Below are 16,015 nucleotides of genomic sequence, written 5' to 3' on the forward strand. Positions count from 1 at the left end.
AATCCTGCCAGGAAACAGTCACAGGATCCTAAATCCCAACTCCACCCTAATGTGGCCACCACAGCCACCAGCACTGTCTGCATGAGGCCATGTCCTGCTGTTGAGGTATCTGGGAACAAGGATATTTTTTGAAGGAGCATATGGTTTCTGACAGAAATGAAGGTGTTTCCTCAGAGATGAGCTGCTGTTGTAGCACCTGGGATGAATTCCTCTCCTCACAATACAGAATTAACCAGCAAATTTGGGTCCTGTGACTGCTTGCTGCAACACTCCACACATCAAGAACATTTTTCTGGAAGCTTCTGATTACCATGGAATTCTTCTTGGAGATGTTTTTTGTGCCAATGATTAAAGATAATCACGAGAGGAAAACTATGGCTACTAATTGTTGAAATTGTAAGGGAATATATTGAGATGATTATCGACTTAATGAAGCTGGCATTGAAATACATTTTCCTGATCTGCTTACTCTGTGTACTGTCTCCTAAATGGATAATACTCTGTGATTTACTCAGCCTCAGTAAATAACAGACTGATCTCTCTTGTTTGCAAATGACAGCAAACATAGTTCCAGGAAAAATCATAAAACAAACAAGCACAACATGTAATGCAAGTATCAACCATTTTGGGCTCTGTGAAAATAGGCTTTGTAGAGAAATGCTTGTTTCAACATACTTCAGCTTGATGCCAATCTGTAATTACAAATCTAATTCTGAGCTATTTTATTAATTAAAAATAATATGGGATGAAAATCTTATATTAATGTATTTTTCCTAGTGCAAATCCACACAGATTGAGTAACAAAGATAAGTTACATGCATCTTCTGATGAGGAAAAACTAAAATTATCAGTGAAAGCAGCCCAGCCCTTCCCCTAAATTCAGTCAAGGTTGTTATCCCTGAACAAATTTTTGAAAGTGTTTTTTTTATTATTTGCTTTTATTTACTCAGTGCATTGAGAATAACCCGTTTTTCCACAGAAGGAGCACAGAGGGAAGAGATTGGGTTTGATTTCCTCCCTCCTGTCTACCACGACTATTCAAAATTCTGTCTGTGAACATCCACTCTTCTACTACCCAAATGTATTCCAGCTTCACTTCTCATCTTCCCATGACAAATCCTCCTTTCAAGACACTGGAAATTTTGCAGCATCCATGTCAAGCCACTTCTGATCCCGTGATGGAGAGATCGCCCTTGCAAGGAAAAGCACCCCTAGTTCTGCTCTGGGAGGGTTCCCAGGGTGAGGATGACGTGTGAATCCAAAGCATTTCCAAGTATCTCCCAGAGTTCATCACGCAGCTATGATCTTATGATCCAACTAACCAGGATTAGTTGTTCTTTAAACAAACTAAATGTAGCAGAAATTACTCTTGTGGGACAAATGATCTGTCTGTAACAAACACAGATGACGTAAAAATTAATGTTGTTCTTCATTTTCACAGTGTATACAGAAGAAATTAACTCTTGAGTTCCACAGATGATCAGTCTGTAGCAATTCCTGGCTTGAATTTAAAATTAATTATGTTCTAAATGCTGTACACATATTAACTAATTAACCTCACAAAATGTGAAATAGATTTGTAGGCATTAGCATACGCCCTGAAGCATGAGATTTCATTACCTTTACCATTATTTCAGCTTTCAGAAAGATAAGTGTGCACAGTAACACAGAACCATCCAAAGGAAAAAGAGGTAGTTTCCTGCACTCCGAGCATTTGATTTGAAATTCTTCCAGGAGCTGAAAAATTCCAAAGCTTGAGTGCAAATACAGAAATGAACATTTATGTAGATCCACCAAACACTTCATTGGTACAACTCATGGTAAAAATCCCCAAACAAACCAAAAACCAAGCCCAGACCATTTCCTTTTGTCATTCATGATGCAGACCCTGTGCTCGACTTGGAAAGAATAAGATGAGCCGTTCACACAGGGAAATGGCTCAGGACAATTCTGATATAAACCAGAGGGTAAGCAGATCTTCTGTGACTCTCTGTAATGGTTAAAAGATTAAAGTACAAAGAGCTTCTTAAGTGTGACTCTATTAAAGGAGTAGGAAGTGTTGGAACAGAGAGTGAATGTCAAAGGGAGAGGGTGCACCTTCAAAGCTCCCTCAATGAACTTAAAAATGTAAATTTAAAAAACTTATTAAAATACTAGATTTTATATTAGCATTTATAAAGCACAAGCTCAGAGTTCTTTTCATAATTCTGGTAAATCCCTTTTGCAATTTAATAAAAAAGAGATTCGACATTTGCATTTGAGGAATGACCCAATGGATTTTTTTTTTTAATAAGATCTGCATGGGAGTTAAAACTGCAACCTTGTGGAAAGTACTTTGATGCTATACAAAGGGAGGTTTTATTACTGTGTTATTTCAGAGGTGTAAATGAAGTATTAGGAAATTTAAAAGCTTGAATTATTAGGAAATCACCTGGCAACTGGTTGGGCAGCTTGGATCTGTTGTAGGGCTGACTCTTTTCCATGGTGCAGGAGCTCTTTACCCTTACAGAAAGTTACAGAAAATCTGAAGTGCATCAATAGAATGTCTTGTCCTTGCTCTTGTGGAGAGCAATCCATCTGTGCCACCTCAAACAAACCTACTGAATGAGCAAAAATGTGCTGCACTTGATGAAAATGAGTATTTTACTACAGAAATGATTAAAATTCACACCTACCAGTCACAGGATGTGTTAGAGCAGATTAAGGGAATATCCCATGAGGTGCAGCAGGTTTCAGAGGAACTGACAGCACTCAGACACCCCACAATTCACTGACAGAAACCTCCCAGCAAGGAAAAGAGAGCTCTAAAAGATGATCCTCAATCAGAAATTTTCCTACTGATGAAATAATTTTGCTTAAATAATTCAAAAATTCAGGCATGATGTCCAGATCCTTTATCCATCCAGCATCACCTTCAAGGTTTCACCAGAAAAAGCAAAGTGTGTTATACACACTCAATTTTCTACTTTATGCTTGGGATTTTTTCCACTCAGGAATTGTTTCATGTATAAAAGTGGCTTCCCAAAGAGACAAGAGGATGACAACTGGAATTGTACCTTTATGAATCTTGATTAGTGAAACTTTCAGCACCATAAAGTCTTTTATTTAGTGAAATTAGCACTGACAGCTATGGATTAGAAACCATCAGCCATTCTAGTATTAAAGAGACACTTCTCTTTATTTCTCTGGAACAAGAAGGTTTTGCCAACTCCCTGTTTTTATTAAATTATGAGTGGCATGTTAGTTTATTTCTTGTGTTGGAATATTTCTTTAAATCAACATACAATAAATACCTATTTACAGGATTCCTTCAAGGTGTTTTCACTGCTTCTTCTAAAATAAATTAAAAATTATTAAAAATAAATGAGTTTACACTTCAAATAATGCTGTCAAAACCAGAGTAGGGTGTAATCAGTACCAGATCTATATCCCAGCAAAGCAGCTGTACAATATTCTCTGCTCTCACCCTCTTGCTGTGCACCTTCAGCCATTTCTTACCAGTTATTTATCAGCCCCTCATGCAGTAGGTTTTTAATTACCTATGAGTGCAAAAAAATCCATCTGTGTGAAAATATAGCTTGAATTGTTCATAATTATGCTAAATGTGAATAAATTATTGATAAACACTCTGACACAAAGATGTGAGGGCAGATATTTTCTTTAGAAAGTGGTTTTTGTGGTAAATACTGCACCAGTGATTACATGATCTGAGATCAGCCCTGCGAAAGCACAGAAAGAAGCAAGAACTGAGAATTTTCAAGGCACTTCCACTAAACTTACTCCCAGGTTAGATCTGGGACAGAAAGAGTCACAACCAAAGATACAAAGACTCACTAGACTAGCAGCAGAATTAGAAATTCCTTCATTGGGGGAGTCACCCAACAAATCAGGGAACTGAGTCCCCTTATTAAACAAATAATTTATTAAACAAATTAATTCCCTTAATTTATCTGAACGTAACCAAGATCCAGTGCTTTAGCAGCTGACAAGCAGAGATAGGCAGTAGTTTTTCCAGATTCTGTAGTAGCTTTATGAGATGTTTCATGTTAGTGGAAACTCCTTAAGAGTTCATGTGGGAGCCTGGAAAAATCAGCATTTCTCCCCTTGCACCTCAGCACTAGATGGAGCATGTAACAATTCCCTCTCTCCCCCTATTTTGCAAGACAAATAATCTTGAATTTAATTCCAGCATGTTTATTAGTAAATATTACCTATTTTGCCCCAAAATGCTTCAGTGTAAGCCAGCTTCCCCTGTGATGATAAAATCAGTATCAGAAGATGGGAGAAGATGAGGGTTGTTTGTTTGATAGAAGGTCTGTAAATAGAACAATTTTTCAAAATTTGAGATTTGTCTTAAATGGCTGCCTCACTCTGAACCAAAATAATGTCAAACTCCAAAATAATGATTTTCACTCTAAAGCAGTTGGAAGAAAAGAAAAAAAGCTGATACCTATTCATATCATCACTATACTCAATTAGTTGCCCAGTTACTCCTTTTGATACTGAAATATTCCACACAAATCTGCAGCAAAACGGCATTTTCAAATCCACACTGCTACTCCTTGCTGATTTGATCAATGGGGATTAAAAAGGGTGGTGAAATAGCAGGAATTAAGAGAATTTGAGCTCTGGAGCAGAAGGATGAGCTGCAGGCCTGGGGAAATGGTTATTCTGGGGCAAAAGGTATGAAGGAAATCAAACTTTGGAAAGCAGAAACTCTGGGATAAGATTACCAAGGGAAAATGCCGCACCTGAAAGGTGGGAGCCTCCACCTGTTTTTAGCCCCTCAAGGCAGGGCATTTTTCCATTATTTTTTGTCACAGCCTTAGTTAAAACACTAGTCAAGACACTGCATGGAAACATCCAATATCGACTGCATATGATGGAAATTACTGACATTTCCCTCTCCCCCATCATAATATTTCTGCTAAGTTATGAAAAATATGAATAAAGACATAAATGCATTAAAATGAAATGTATATGGAATTTTTAAAGTGTATTATGAGGTTGTTGCAGCAATATCTGTTGGGTAAACAGAAAATGCAGCTGTCTAACAACAGCCATTGAAATGTGTAAGTATCCCAATAAACTCTGCTTCTTGTGGCTGCTGAGGCCAGTTTCAGTTCCCATGGAAACAGATGATGGATTGCCAAAAATGAGATTTGATGTTTTAAAATAATCAGTGATTTGAACTAGTGATTACTATGAAAGTATTGCAGTCCTCTTGCAGCGAGGAGGTTTTATGCTGGGAGCAGGGAAGGAGCACGTGGCAGCTGGCAGGCAGCAGCAGAGTTGTTAAAATTCTTGCAAATGGTCGTGGCTGCTGAATGACAGCAGCAAATGCAGTTTCTTGAAAAATCATTGAGTAAAATCTAGCAAAACCCCATTTTATAAAGTGAATAAGCTTTGAGGTTTTAGAAAAAAATACAAGAAATATTGTAGTACAGCCCTTAGATGCAATGCTTTCAAGTGCTTTTCCTAAATAAGGTCTCCTTTAGACTTCAGTTCTGAGAATTCAAGGAGCCAGGCACATACAAGCTTGAAATTGCTGGATATTTGTTCTCCTGTTATTTCTCAATGACACATTAGTTCCTGATTCTTCAAATAAGCCACAACAAACAGAAAATGCTGGCAATGTTCAGTTTTCCAGAGACTGCAGGGCAGTTCCAGGGGGGACAGAGGTCTGGGATGGATCAGTGGCAGTACAGGGAGTTTGCTGTGAGTTCGGGTTGAGAAACTCAGCAAGATTTTTTGGGGAAGAAACTAAAGAAAAGTGAGGGCCACACTCCCAGGACACTGACACTCCTGGGAGGTGAGGGAAGGAAGAGATTTCCTCCAGCATTTCCACTCCTTATCCATTCCCCTTGCCCTGCTCTGATGAAAAGCAGGTTGATCTATTCCACTCCTTCCCCACTCGAGTGGCAGAAATTTAGAGAGAAAAGCAAAGACGGAATTTAGAGAGAAAAGCAAAGAGAGTGAAGCTGGGCAAGCACGTGCTGGCTGTGCTCACCCTAATAAACATTTGCCTTGTCTATGTCTAGAATTGGTCCTTTCATGTAAAACAAGGGATCTGTGTAATACATAAAAACAGCCACAGGTGTGTATTAAATAAAATGTAGCACTAACAAGAAGCAGATAAATAGTTTTCACACAAATTTTGGCAGAATTCGACTGTTTTCTCACTTCTAATTGCAAGATGAATTCGCAAAGTTTCACCAGAGCCAAAAATGCCTCCTCTCACACAGATCAGCCTGACCCATGGAAGAGCAGACAGCAGGTTTGCAATGGTTTAAATTCATTTGGAACCTGTTTGGTGAAGGCCAAGCACAGAGCAGCTCCACTCCCCACTCTGGCCACCCAGGGCTGCCAGCTCCTGCCTCTCCCTGCAGCACTAATTAATGCAAAACTGCTTCGCTTTTGCTCCCATGTAGCAAATTCTTTAAATTCAAGTTGAATGCTGTTAACAAAGTAGACTTGATGCAAATCAACCACAAAAGCCACAAAACATCCCCAGAGTGCCAGGTTCTGTGGTTTTGGGTTTTTTTTTTTTCTTCCTGAATCACACAGCAGTTTTCACTATAAAAGTAAATCTGCCAAAATGAAAGGCTTTTAAGGTATTCCACATAAACCTGGATCTTAAAGCTACAAACTTATATGTCTTAGCACCTTTTCACATCACATAAAAATCCACTGGAATCATGAGGCAAGACAGAATTTGTCCTTTCCTGCATAGAAGGAAACTTAACAATCCTTTGTAGTACAGAGCCAGAAGTACTGACAGATACCTTTTACTTCAGTCAGTTTTGATTAATAAAAGTTGATTGGTAAACATACGACATTACCTTTTGCTATATTTGATAAAGCACAAGCATTTTGCATCTATTTCCATAAAAGCAGAGATATGTGAGGGGCCACAGGAGATAAATTGTTCCCAGGGATTTATGAACAATTGCCACTTTTTAAGTATAAAGCAATAGTTTTCTTTTGCATATTTGCTCTTAAGAATGACTGCAACACTTTTAAATAGTCTTATCTTGGCTGCATATTAAAATATTTCCATTTGTAGCCAGAGTAGTTCAAAGATTGACAGAAAAATGGTTTTCCACAAAAGCACATTAGTTACTAAAGGATTATATTCATGATTTGTTCCTAATAGCATCTTTAGTTCTGATTAGAAAATGCAGCAGATGCAAAAAGTGAGCCTCAAAATACAATGACAACAAGTCTTCATATTTACCCATCTCTAGATTGAGGATGGTTTTTAAAAATAGTATATAATTCACTTTCAAAGAGTAATGCTATTAACACTTCTTTCACAGTCCATATTTTCTTTCTCAAAGTACATTTGTCCCCAGAAAGCAACAAACTCATAAATCAATTTCACTGCTAGCTGTGATAAGTAAATCATGCTTAGAGCAAAAAAGGTTTCCTTCTAGTGACACTTCCATTGCCTTTGTTTTACAAATTCCAAATCTATGATTAATAAGGGTAGTAGCACACAAAATTATTTTGTTCCTTATATGTGATCATCATAGGAAAAACAATATCCAACAGTCAGATTTTCCTCCTAGACAGTGATCTTTGAGGTTTTATTGAAATTTACGGCTGCTGAAGATTGTCCTGGAAGATACTGTGAGCAGCTGAGGCCCATTAAAGCACAATATTAGCTCCAAGCATCCACTTTTTTCTAGCAAAGATATGGATTTTACAGTGCTACCATAATGGCAGCAACTTCCCCTGGCTTATGAAAAAAACATACATTACAAAAGCCTCTGTGGTTTGTGGTCCAAATTTGTAATGAAACATATTGGTCAAATCCCAAAATGTGCCTCTCATCTCATCAGCCCGAGTGCCTCTCCTGGGAAGAATCCCCTTCCAAATGAGCCTTGCTAAAAGGCATTTTCTTTTGGCAGCAATGTTTTCTTCCTGCTGTCCCTGTCCCACCTCCAAGGGCTGTGCTGCTCCCACCCACCCTGCACTCAGCATCCCGTGGTCCCCAGGTGCCACCTCAGTTTCCTCCCCCTCCATCAAACCAAACAACAACAATCACCCCGGGAAGATGAGAGGTCTGAATAAATTAATTTCTGACACATATGTTTGAAACCTGTGGCAAACAAACGATGTGCAGAGAGGAAAGCAGTGAGGTTGGATCCAGACAAGTCAAACAGCTTTGGGAAGTAATGCTGGGATTTGCTTCCCTGGGGTGCTGCTGTTTCCCTCTGCTGAGCACGGCGATACCCACAGCAGCCCTGACAGACAATGATGCTCACACAGCCCCTGACAGCGCCAGCACTCCTCAAACTGAGCACTCCAAGAGATGATGGGAGATTTCCCCACAGTCCTTCATACCCACACAGGCCTTGGGGACAACACTGAAACTATTGGATGATGATTCCTGGTGTTGCCTGTTCCTCCAAACTGAAGTTACTCAGTGCAGAAGTTTGGTTAAATAAATTAATTACAGAGTGGTGGTGATGAATTTTAGTTTAAGGGAATAATTTAATTCTAGCAAATTTTCTTCTTTTTCACTTACTGACCTTAATGTGGAGCCTGTGAAAGGTACATACAGATAAACCAAATATTACAGGGCTTTTTCACATCTTATTGCTGAGAACTCTCACTCTATGATATTATCAGACAGGAGATCTGAAAATTTTATTTTTTAAATTATTGCTCAGCTAATACATTGCAGAGTTGACAGTCTCTGAATTTATTGTTCAGTAATGATAATTATCATGATCTTAATGAAAGTATTATCCAGTGTATGTGAAAAGTAATTATGTGCAACTGGCTTAAGTTGTATGACAGGCTGGTATTTGCAGAGAGATGCTCTGTGCCACTAGAACTGCTCACAGAAAAATGAAGTAGTGTTTGTTTTAAAGTGAAAAATATATACATGGCACATTAAGTCAGCTGCTATCATCAAAGCAAAACCTAATCTAATGCTATTATCAGCCCCAAATTTGATGTATTATTCCTAGATACGTTATTTTCCTCATATTTTAAAGCCTACTTAGCTACAACTACTTTTTTTGAGGCTGCCATTAATACACTTACAATTTTACTTCAACAAATGTCTAATAAATTTGCACCAGCTTTGCCTATTTTCAAAGTATTGTGAATGTTCAAAACCACAGCAAGTCATGAGAGAATTGCTTGTGCTTAATGTGTTTCAATTTCCACGATCTGCCAGCAACGTCGGTCTCTAAGAGTTAATAATGACTAAACCCATGCAATAATGAATGGATGTGAGTGCAACACACAGATATTAACCCATGTGCACCTGAAGGCAGTGCAGTCCAGCATTCCTGACTAGGGGGATGAAGTGCACTTTGAAGCCTTTTGATTCCTCAGGAGTTGATGAAGTGACTAAATGTCCATCCTGCTGAAAGGGACACCCCAGGAGTGCCTTTATACACCAAAAATGAGCTTTCTTGTTTTGTGTCAGACATAATTCCACTGTCAAAAGACATGAGTTAATATTCATCTAACTGCAGCTTACATGGGGAAGAGCAGTTTCACTGTAAGGAAGTTAATGAAGACAGTAATAGCGTCTGCATAGAAGTTTTCTTCTTAAAGAAAGTGAATTAAATGAATTGATGGCCGGAATGAACCTTTTCTTTGAAAAATGCTTCACTTAGAGAAAGGTAAAAAAACCCTCTAAGAGTACTAAGAATTTAATTCCTCAATGCCACAAGTGAAAGGCAATTGTAGACCTTGATGGTGCTGCTGTCCTTTGTGCCTCTCCAAGGTACTGTTTGTGCTCGTGTAAAGAAAGTTAAATGTTCTTTGCTTTTAAGCCTGATGAAGTACAGGCAGGAAAGGCAAGCAGAATACTCGATATCCCAGAGCAGCAATTTCTTTTGATGCAGCCACCTTTAGAGAGCTGCTAGTTTTGGTAAGATGTGCAGGGAAACAGGCAAAATCATCCCATCAGTCAAGACCCTGGATAACAGTGCAGCTGTAACTCCACATTTCTCTGCTGGTGTGTTTGGAAATGAATCTGTCTGGGTGTAATGTGAAGTCTCTCCTAGAACTTCTTGGGGAATGCAGAATAATAACAAACACCTGAAACCCTAATTCCTCTCCTTGCTCATTTTCTCTTGTTCTTGGTCTTTTAGTCTCCGCTCCAGTTCTCCACTTCATAATTTTCTAGCACATACAGAGCTTCATTCTGTTCTAGAAACACCTCTTGAAAATACCAGGCTGAGGCTTTGGTGACAGAGAATGCACAAAAGCCAAAATGAATGTACACCCCACACTGCACTAAGCAAGGAGGGGATGACAGTGACTTTTAGGACTTAAATTTTTAAACACACATCATCATGTCCCACTGACTTTGCTGCACATTTGTTAGTTGCCTTAAGTCATAAACCATAACAACAACCCCAGGAGTATGTGCAGGCCATTTGCTTCACATTTATGTATTATACAGGGATTTGTTGACTTTACATACCCACTCATTTAGGAGCAACTCGTCATCCTATTCCTGTTTTTATCTGGAGGCTTTAACAAAATATTACCAACACCATTAGGATAGGTACTAATATGTAGTTATTTGCTGCAAATTCCACTCTGAGTAACAATAGCACTTAAATTAAATAGAGTGTGCAGTTTGAAAAAAAATTTGCCGGTGTCCCAAAGGAAACTTTCTCCCAGAAAATGTCACAGCAATGCATGCTTTCAGAGTAGGATCTAAAAAAAGGTGAAAGCAAAGCTATTCACTGATCTTTTCTCCCTCCCACCCTGAACAACTGACAAGGGCACACAGTGGTAGGGCAAGAGGGGATAGTTTTAAAAAGAGGGTGGATATAGGGAAGAAATCTTTCCTGATGGGGGTGGTGAGGCTCTGGCACAGGTTTCCCAGAGATGCTGAAGAGCTGGCAGGGCCTCTCCCCATAAGTGTCTTAAATACTGGTACACAGTGAAGGAGAAATACATCAGCATTTAGCACCTTAAACCTGCTAGGAAATCCTTACTGCAGAGTCAATTAAATTACATTCCTTGAAACATCTCAAGAATTTCTGATGTTTTATTCTCAGAACTAGTGCTATTTTTGATTTTGTGTACTTCTCACCTAAGGACAACTCTGTTCCCACATCAGTGAGATGAATCCATGCACACAAACATAAGGATCATTTTTATGGCACAAAAATGGTGACCTGTTAAGCACATGGAAATTAAGGCTTTTGCATTAGCAAGACTTAACTCTACCAAGTATTTGAATGAATTTCACCATAACCACCACTGTTCTCCCTATTTTTAGCACTGTTTATGTCCTCACTCCTCATGCACCACAGCAATGTCACTCCCAGAAGTCATTATTACAGCTGACACATGAAATTATGGCTGATTGATTCAGCCAAATCATTGTAAGCTTGTTTAAGAGCATTAAAAAAGCTTTGTATTGATTTAGCAATATAAGGTACTTTTAATCAGATTAAAGAGCATCGTACAAGGTGGTTGTATCAATTTCCCTGATCAGTTTAGCAGGAGATCCACTGAGATTGATGTATCAGCCTAACTGGATCACTGGCTAAACTGATCAGGGACATTGATCCCTCCTGGTGCACAAAAAATGTGTGAAATGCACAACTTGCTCCACAGGCAATAAGCAGCTCCCATAAGATGTTTCTCCATTTCTCACAGTTTTATATGCATCCTCTCCATGTCTCAACTTTCCTGTATTTATAGGGCTGCCGTATTTACTTCCCAAATTTCATGGACAGCAAGATGTGAGTGGATGCTCTCTGGTTTTTCCAGTATTTTGAGACCTACTGCACACAGAGTGCTCTGATGATTGGTGTGTGTACAATAAATCTGTCACCTCCTGAACGTATCAGACTCACTGTGCACCATCTATCAAACTTCCAAGCAGGCTCACATTTCCAGCATGGGCATTTCAGCTGCAGAAGTACTCAGAGACTCCTACACAGGCCAGACAAGTTTCCTCAAGTGTCCCTTTTAGACAAAATTTCTGACCAGGGAAATGGAATTTATATGGAAAACTTGAGGTGTATTTCAGCCCTGCTGTAGGCAGTGTTGCAGTTCTCTCATTTGTAAGCAGGAGCACAGTTAGAGGTGATTTTGCCCCAGCAATCCCAAAGGGGTAAGAGCAAGAGGAAAGCACAGCAGGTGAAAATCAGGATCTTATATTAACAAATTAACATGGCATACACAGCTCTACTTGCAATTTTCCCAAACTGTAGAGAACTCAGGCAAATCTCACTGTCAGGCACTGAAGGCTTGCCTTGGTCACTCTGCTCTGTTCCCTGTAAGGGCTCCCAGGAAACTCTCACATATCAGGATAACAAGGCCTTGTCACTATCTGCAAATTCCTGATTTGTGTATTCTCAGCATCGACAACACAAAATTTGTAATGTTGCACAAGCGAGGGAAGTAGATCCTTAATGGTTAATAACTCAGGGTTTGTCACTTAGCTCTCTTCAGGAGATTGCCCAGGAACCCATTGTTTCATCTTCCAGCTGTTTCCCATCAAATTACTATTAAATTATTCATAAATTATTACATTGTTTCTTCACATCCCTGCAATACTAATTTCAACAGTTTCAAAGCTATTCTAATATCAGCTTTCAGATTTCAAAAAGGCACACAGCAGTAAAATATACTGTACAGATTAGCAAAATTCAAATTTAAGAGAAGTTTTCCCTTTCTAATATGAACTCTGAAGCACTCCTGGAACACAGCAATATCCCATTACATTCATTTACTAGCACATCTATCCCTTTGAACACACAAAAATGTAATGCACAGTTAAAAACTAGCAACATTCCTGGCATTTCAACAGCTTTCTAATAAATGAGACAAGACTTAATCCACATTTTTTAATGTTAGCCAAATTCTTCAGTTTCTGAATGAAACTGTGCAGATAAAAACATGGGGTGGCTTCATAACTGTTTCAGCAAAGGATAAATGAGCACACTTTGAGATAATAACTAATCAAAATGCAAGTACTGTGTCATTAGGGGTGAGCTGCTAATTAGTAAAAAATAAATAAATTGTCATTGTTGGCAAAAAAATGATGAAAAGAATAAACAATATGTAGAATTTTATTGTGAGGAAAATAGTACTAAGTATAACTCTGCAACAAACCCCACAGATTCATGTTTTAAAAGAAAAAAAAACCCTCAGAGTTCATTAAGTTAGTGCACTCAAGGAAACGTAATTGAGAGATGAACATTCCTTTTTCCAAAATGTATCATGGAAATGAATAGCGTGAAGGAAGCTCAGACATTCTGCACATCCAGCCCCTTATGCTGCACCAGGACCATTAAAACCACATGAATTATTTTGTCAAACTGCTTCAGAAATTCAGAGACAGTCTTAAAATAGTAATTTATCTCAAACTTAGTATGAACACGACTACTTTATTCTCTTTAAACCTTAATTAGTGTGCTTAAAATGTAAGCTGTGTTATCAAATATAATTAATCATATTTTAGGGTGGGTGTATTTTGAGCTTTAAACTGACTTACATTCTGCTGCTTGGTATAATCTTGTGCCCGTCTCTAAACCACGTCACTTGGGGCCTTGGGTGGCTGAGGATGTGTGGGAAGTTCAGAACAGCAGCTTGTCCTTCAGACACTGTTTTTCTCTGGTCTGTGTCCATGAAATCTCCCATATCTGCAAAAAATTTAAAAAAATTAAAAAGGGAAGTTTTGCCTTTCTCCCCATTTCTTTTCAGGAGACAGAGAAATCGCCGTGTTTCCCACCAAGCATTGGCACTGATAATTACTCATGGGACACTATGGATTACAGGACAGTTTGGAATTTGGGGAGTTTATAGAGGTTTATAGAGGCAGATGAAGGAAACCCCAGTGCTGCTGCTGCACACAGACAGAGCATCCACCAGCAGCCCTGTGCTCTTGGGCAGAAACTGAGGGGTTTTACTGAAAATGACATTTTAATGGAGGTTTGCTTGCTTTGGTTGGAGGCTTTTTCAGACAAATCCTTAACAATTAAAAAGAAACTCCTGCAATTCAAAGGGATGCTCATGCTGTATATTTTTTGGTCATCTTTTTGGTTTTTATCCACAGCTACACAAACAGACAAGCAGCTCTTCCACTGCAGCCAGGCCAACAGAGTCAGACCTAGGCAAGGATCTCAGAATGATCCTGGAATCCCAAGGTCATGCTGGGGGCTCTCAGCTCTTCTGGCACGACATTTCAAGGTCAGTAGTGCATCCCTAGTGTTAGAGAGCAGCTTTTAACAAAAGTTTTAATGGAAGAAATGATACTACCCTTGCAAAACCCTTGCCTCTGCAGTCTTTGTTTCACAGGCAAGTTCAGGTATCTGGGGAGGCCTTGGAGGAATTCAGTGAGTGTTTTTTTCTTGTTTTTCCATTGCCTTTTCCACTGCACTCTTATCCATTAAAATGAACAGGGCTGTAGGCTCTTACTCCTTCACCCTCCAAAGAACTTCTCTGCATTTTAATTTGATTTAAACTAGGAAACTGACACACATACAACAGAGAACTATTCCAGCTTCTGTCACTGAATTCCCTTTTTTTTAAGGACATCAGGGTTCTCTACAAGTTCTGTGCTGCAGAGAGGGATGCAAAGGACACAGAAAAGAAATGACTACTATCAGGTCTGTGAATGGCAGGAGATGTGAAGAGACAGAACAAGAGCAGAAATTAAAAACACATGGTATTTTAAAGAAGCTTTAATCATCTTTGTGATTTTCAAGTTATTTATTCAGACATAATCAGCATTGTACTTCCTCTGCTGCTCCAGATTCCTTACAACTGTAATCAGATCAGCTACTTGAAAAGAAATTTCAAACTGCGGAGGTGGATCTAATTAACTTCACTGTTGTATGATTATTTTAGTTTTCACAATACGGGAGTTTTTAAGCCCATCCTGTAATTAAGATTTACTCAGCAGTTTTCTCACAAATATCTGTTCCCATTCAGTTAAGTAATATGTTAGCATGTGTTGAGAATATTTTTTTAATTATTTAACAGGTTCCCTGTATCTAGGACATGGAAAATACCTCAGATCTTCCTCAGTGCCATTATAATTACACCTTTCAATTTTTCACTAGAGATCTTGAGTTGATGCATATTGGGAAGCATCCTCTACTCACTGGCAAAAATAGATCATTTCTTGTGAATCCTTCTGAGTTAAAACACTAACATTTCAACCCCCACAAGTTTTGATGCATAGCTAAAATGATTTTAGGATCCCCTTGGAACATTGCTTTCTGATATGTTTTGAAGAATAACCGAAAAGCAATATGTGATAAAATATCAGGAACTTCACTACATCCACACAGCTTAAATAAATTAATTTAAATCAAAACCATTAAAACACAGACAACAATCATGTGGTGTCAGTAGCTACCCTGAGTGAATGGGAAAAAGAATATTTAAAACTTGTGGAACACTTTAATCTGCAGGAATAAAGTGAAAATCTGACTGGCAATTTCAATACAAAAGCCACTGGTGTCACAAAGGCACCAGTGACCAAAGACCAAAGGTCTCCCAAATCACAAAGGGTCTGGTTTGTTTTGTCTTTATCAGTGAAAAGAAATTAATAAATGAATTAATAGAGAGAGTGCTTAATTCAGACAGATTTAAGAGAGAACCTTTTAGCCTCCTTCAGCAATGCAGATTGAGAAATTAAATAGGGGAGGAACTAAAACTGAAGAAAAGTAAGCAATTGCACTTCTTCCTCTATCCAGAACAGCCAAACACACAAAAACCAGCCTGGAGAGACAGAACTGTGCGCTGCAAACTTTTCCCTCCTTCAGAGGGGAACAAAGCTGTCATTTCAGGAGACAGAATTCTTCAGCAGCAGCAGCAGCAGCATCAAGGAAAAGCATTCCTGTGTCTCCTTCTCACTATTGTTCCCACCAGGACTTCCTCAGGAATTGCTCCCTGCGCTGTGCCAGTACAACTGCTTGCACAGCTGGGTAGGGAGCTGGACAGGGAGGACTTGGGAGACAAATTTAACAGCCCAACAAAAGAACTGTTGCTCTTCTAGAAATTTTGG

The 16,015-nt window shown here is 38.8% G+C and overlaps 1 protein-coding gene across 6 annotated transcripts in view; it reads right to left on the reverse strand.

Annotated features, from left to right (window-relative positions):
• SDK1 (sidekick cell adhesion molecule 1) overlaps positions 1–16,015 on the reverse strand; it is a 383,849-nt gene that overhangs the window by 251,399 nt on the left and 116,435 nt on the right. For all 6 annotated transcript variants that reach the window (XM_041462308.1, XM_041462312.1, XM_041462313.1 and 3 more), the window contains one exon: positions 13,496–13,643. In XM_041462308.1, coding sequence (XP_041318242.1) covers positions 13,496–13,643 — 148 coding nt within the window. The remainder of the gene's footprint in view (positions 1–13,495; positions 13,644–16,015) is intronic.

The sequence above is a fragment of the Pyrgilauda ruficollis genome, unplaced genomic scaffold, assembly GCF_017590135.1.
Source record: "Pyrgilauda ruficollis isolate IOZ18807 unplaced genomic scaffold, ASM1759013v1 scaffold16, whole genome shotgun sequence".
In the NCBI taxonomy this organism is placed as follows: domain Eukaryota; kingdom Metazoa; phylum Chordata; class Aves; order Passeriformes; family Passeridae; genus Pyrgilauda; species Pyrgilauda ruficollis.